The following is a 4,707-nucleotide window of genomic DNA, read 5'->3' as shown; positions in this document are numbered from 1 at the left end:
GGCATGATTGGTTCAAACCCACTAGCTGCTCCTAGAAAACCCTTTACAGGGTCATTATGAGTCAGAACTGACTTGAAGGTACTTAACAACAACAAAGAGGTAATAATTTGATAATGGGGTCATGTAGGAGAGAGGTCAGAGGAATAAAGCAGAGAAAGTTATTTCCCTCACTTGACTGGTGGGGGAAATCAGACAAGGGTTCCCAGAGGCCACAAAGCTGAAACTGTTAGAAGAATTTACAGAAGCAAATTATATACATGGGAAAGAGAGAGCGAGCATGAGAACATGGCAAAAAATCATTTTGTTATCAGCTGTGCAGTTTAGATATTTTGAGATTAAGACAAAGAAGAATACAGTGTTAACTGGATTATAAAAATGACTCAATCTGAATTAATATACTAAGGGAAATCGTAGGGGAGAATCAACACCAAAAAGAAAGGTGTGATTATTTAAGAAGCTGTGAGTCACAACCAAGGTTAAATTTGCAAAACAGTAGACTCTAAATAAGCAAACATAAATAGCAATTATTTAAAAATAAATATTAGAAATTTAAAAGTTTTATCAATTAACTAACTTTTAGAACACTTTTAAATTCAAAGAAAAAAATTGGACAGTACAGAGATTTCTCATATGCCCCTTCACACACAGTTTTCCCTACAATTAACACCTGAATTAGGATGGCACATTGTTATAATCAGTGAACACTGATACGTTAGTATTAATTAAATTCCATCATTTATTCAAATTTTGTTAGCTTTTACCTAATGTCCATTTTCTGTTTCAGGATCTGATCACCATTATTTTGATTGTTTTTAGGTACTTCTTAAAAAAATAAAAGCACTGAATAATTTTCCAATGGCAATTCCGCCCCCTACTCCTGATAAATATCTTAATAATATCATTTGGCTGGAAAATAAAGAGATTCTCATTGAGTTTTTCAAGGTAAAGCTTTGCTCTTCTATTCTGGCTCAAGTTTGATGGTGATTATTTTCAATGCTTTCCACTCCTTCATGTACAATAAACAGAAAAGCATAGGCAAAGCACAATGCAATGGTAAACCAAAAGAGAAGCATAACAGAGCCAAGAATCTTCTTGCCCTCCTTGACTAAATGTACCTAGCCAAAGCTGTCAGGCATTCTCTACCCCTTACAGTGAATAAGGAGGATCGTAGAAAAAAATGATGCTTTTGAGTTATGGTGTTGGAGGAGAATATTGAAAGTACCATGGGATGCCAAAAGAACAAATATGTCTGGAGAAAAATATCATGTTTGGTAAGATGGAGGTTCAGAGAAAAAGAGGAAGACCCCCAGTGAAATGGATTGTCAAAAGTGGCAGCATTGATGTACTCAAGCGCAGCAACAATTGTGAGGTTGGCCCAGGATTGGTCAGTGTTTCGTTCTGTTGTGTATAGGGTTGCTATGAGTTGGTACCAACTCTATGGTACCTAACAACAAGACCTTACAAACATCTCTCAGTCTTTAAGTGGTCCTTTCCTTAATATAGAGTCCCTGGGTGGTACAAATGGTTAAAACCCTATGGAGCACAGTTTTACTGTGACACACATGGGGTCGTCATGAGTTGGAGTTGATGCAACAGCAAAAGGTGATTGGTCCCTTAATATGAATAGTTCTTGATATTCATCTGCAAACAATAATGGCATCCAACCTCCTCTAACGTTAGGGAGAGGAGAGAGAATCCACATCAACCCAAGATTGGACATACCTTCTCTCTTCAACCATTTACTATTTCAGACACCAGTGGTCTCTCCCACAGCACTCTCTGCTTCTTTGCTGGGTTTGATGATTCACTGCAATGATCACACAGAACTCACAGACTATACTCAAAGTTACGGAGTTTATTAGAAAGTAACAGGTTTAACTCTTCACCTCTTATCACCAATAGACAACAACTTTGGATCAGTATCAGGAAGCATGTAGGTGAAGTCTCCCTTCTTTAGTGCAGACAATTCTCTCAGCTCCTCTTGACCATGCAAGGTTCCCATTGGCTTCCTCAGGACAGGTCTCTTCTCTTGGCTGTGTGGCCCTTTGGCCCCTTGGTCTTTTGGTCTGGCCTCTGGTCTATTTGGAGATGTTACAAAGCTCTTTAGCTCTGCTAATACGTGCCCAGAGGTACCCTACTCCTCCAGCAAGCCTCCTGCCTAATGGAACTCCACTGTGGGTCAGCATGCTCACTGTAGTTGCCTTAGTTCATGCTAGTCTCTTGGTTCTGCTACAGTTTCTCTGCTGCTGGACTTTGCCATGATTGTCATTGCTTCTCTTGTTTCACACCTTCTCCAGTATTACAGCTTTCCATCTCCTGGGCTAGAAAGTTCTCAGCTCAGGGACCCTGGGTTCAAAGGATGTGCTACACAATTGACTCTTCTTTCTTTCTTTTTTTGCTGCACAAGACCTCTTTTTTTTATTTAAGGTTTTTATTGTGGATTGAGTGAAAGTTTATAGGGCAGATCATCAGTTTTACATTCAACAAATCATACACCTTGTTTCATTACAATGATTATAATATCCTCCATGTGCCATCATCAGTTAACAGTATTTCTCTCTATCCACTTTAGCTTTTAAAAAAAAACAAAAACAAAAAACTCTCAGGAATATATAATAATTTGCATCTCCAAAGGGCACATTCTGCAAGTGCCTCCTGGCCACCAGCTCTTAGTCCCTCTCTTCCCAAGAATCTAGAGTCCTCAACAGCTCCACCTCTCCTGTCCCCATCTCTGCCTCCGTCTCTGGTGTCGCTGCCTCTCTGGATAAGGTCTCACATTCTGCTTGTGCTCATCTACCTTGATGGTCTTAGGGTCCTCTGTTTCTGGACTGTAAGATTAACCACTCCCCTGTTTTTGTTACAAAACTTCTACCTTTACAACTGTGACAGTTGCAATTAGTCATGATAATAATTATTCCCTGTTGAGTCATACAGATCTTATCCCCATCTCTTTTCACCAGACCCATCTAGACAAGCTGAAATCTATTCAGTAGGGACTCTTTCTTTCCCCCCATACTCTTAAACTAAACTCCCTCTTGAAACCTTCTAAGCCAGTCACTTTGTGCCTTTATCGCACCCTCACTTTAGGTAGCCAATGTCTAAATTGTCTGTCACTATCAACCATTTATATAGATGGGATACCATTGATACTTGATGTGAAGACTCCTTCCCTCTCTGTTGGTATTTAGAGTTACTACCTCCAAGGAGCTCTGATAGCGTAGTGGTTATGAATCAGGCTGTGAGCCGCAAGGTCAGCAGTTTGAAACTACCAGCGATTCCGCGGGAGAAAGATGAGGCAATCGGCTCCCGTAAAGATTTATAGCCTCGGAAACCCTATGTAGGGTCACTATGAGTCAGAACCAACTCCACGGCACATAACAACCACCTCCATGAGTATAGGTCAGGTTCATCAAATTGTAGCAATTTACCCTTCTTTCCTTTACTTAAAAAAAAAAAGTGTTGGGTTTTTTTTTTGTAATCTTCCTTAAGTCGAGTTATGATTGATTATCAAGCCATTGATAATAGGTACTTTCTCCAAGTTTGGGCATTCTTGTGCATCTCTTCTCACTTCATATCAGCTGGATGCTTCACTCTCAACTCTAGCCCTCTGTGGCTATGTCCTTGTCCATGGGCTCAAGTGTCCTCAGGTCTCACTGCACTTTGGACCAACCAGCCCATCCTCTTTTCTCTCATCTTCAGGTCAGCAGGAGTTAATGGACTGTGGCTGAACTTAGCCCATTTCTTCTTTGCTGCCTTTCCCCCTCTTCCACTCACCAGTAAAGCAACATGGTTGCCAGAAAGCTTACATGCCTGTTTGTGTGTTACCTTTGAATTTCATTCTTAGAGAGGAGTTTGTCCTGAAGTTTGCTTGCCTTGATGGCTTCCTGGCAAACATCTTACTTATTCTTGTAGTAGCCAGTCATGCTGACATTTTCATTTTGGGTTTTTCCTAATGATCTTTCTTTGAAGATGTATCTTCTGTCACTCTAGCTGTTTTAGATGGTCTACTTGTCCTTGCTAGTGGGAATAACCCTTCTCATAAGGTTCTGGATGGGACTCAGGATTCCACTTAAGGTCCTATACTCTGCAAAGGCTTTGCAAGAGGCGTATTTCACTGGGCAAGTTCTAGAACCCCTTTTAAGTATTCCAGTCAGTTATAGGCTGAAGATGGGCTTACAACTTTTCTGTAATCATGTTTCCCAACATTCCTTTCTATCCCACTCAAGTGTCTATTTTACAACAGTAGATAAGGGAAACCAGTATTCATAAGACAATCAAGCATTTTAGCATTATTTCCCTTCTTCAAGCTATGCCTAGATCCCTGTATCACAGAGCCCTGTTGTTCCAAGGTTGAGCATGTATTACTATTTACTTCTGTCCCACTTAGGACATGCAAACCTGTCTCAGTGTTGCCCTATCTATCTTGTTCTTCCACCCCTCCCCCTTCTTGTATTACCATCCCTAACAACCAAATTAAAACCGCCACCCCAACCCCACTGTTGTGCTTACCTTATATTCCATTAACTCTTCCCTCCATTTAAGACAGTCTATTTTACCCAGTAATCTACCTGACCTTCCCACCACCTGGATCTCTGTTCCTCTGTTCCTCTGTGTTTATCTTCTTTCACATTGTCATTGTTTTGATCATAGACTGACCTCCCAGATCCTCTGTTCTCATAATTTTATTCTGTTCTTGACTCTTCCATT

General features: G+C 40.5%; 1 protein-coding gene across 1 annotated transcript in view; it reads left to right on the top strand.

The window, feature by feature from the left end:
• Window positions 1-4,707, top strand: part of SLC9C2 (solute carrier family 9, member C2 (putative)) — a 100,662-nt gene that overhangs the window by 78,058 nt on the left and 17,897 nt on the right. Inside the window, exon 20 of the mRNA XM_006867098.1 lies at window positions 817-942. Coding sequence (XP_006867160.1) covers window positions 817-942 — 126 coding nt within the window. The remainder of the gene's footprint in view (window positions 1-816; window positions 943-4,707) is intronic.

Source organism: Chrysochloris asiatica, unplaced genomic scaffold (assembly GCF_000296735.1).
Source record: "Chrysochloris asiatica unplaced genomic scaffold, ChrAsi1.0 scaffold00100, whole genome shotgun sequence".
NCBI classification, from domain to species: Eukaryota; Metazoa; Chordata; class Mammalia; order Afrosoricida; family Chrysochloridae; genus Chrysochloris; species Chrysochloris asiatica.
Note: the sequence above shows the minus strand (reverse complement) of the source record. Positions and strands in the feature narration are given on the sequence as shown.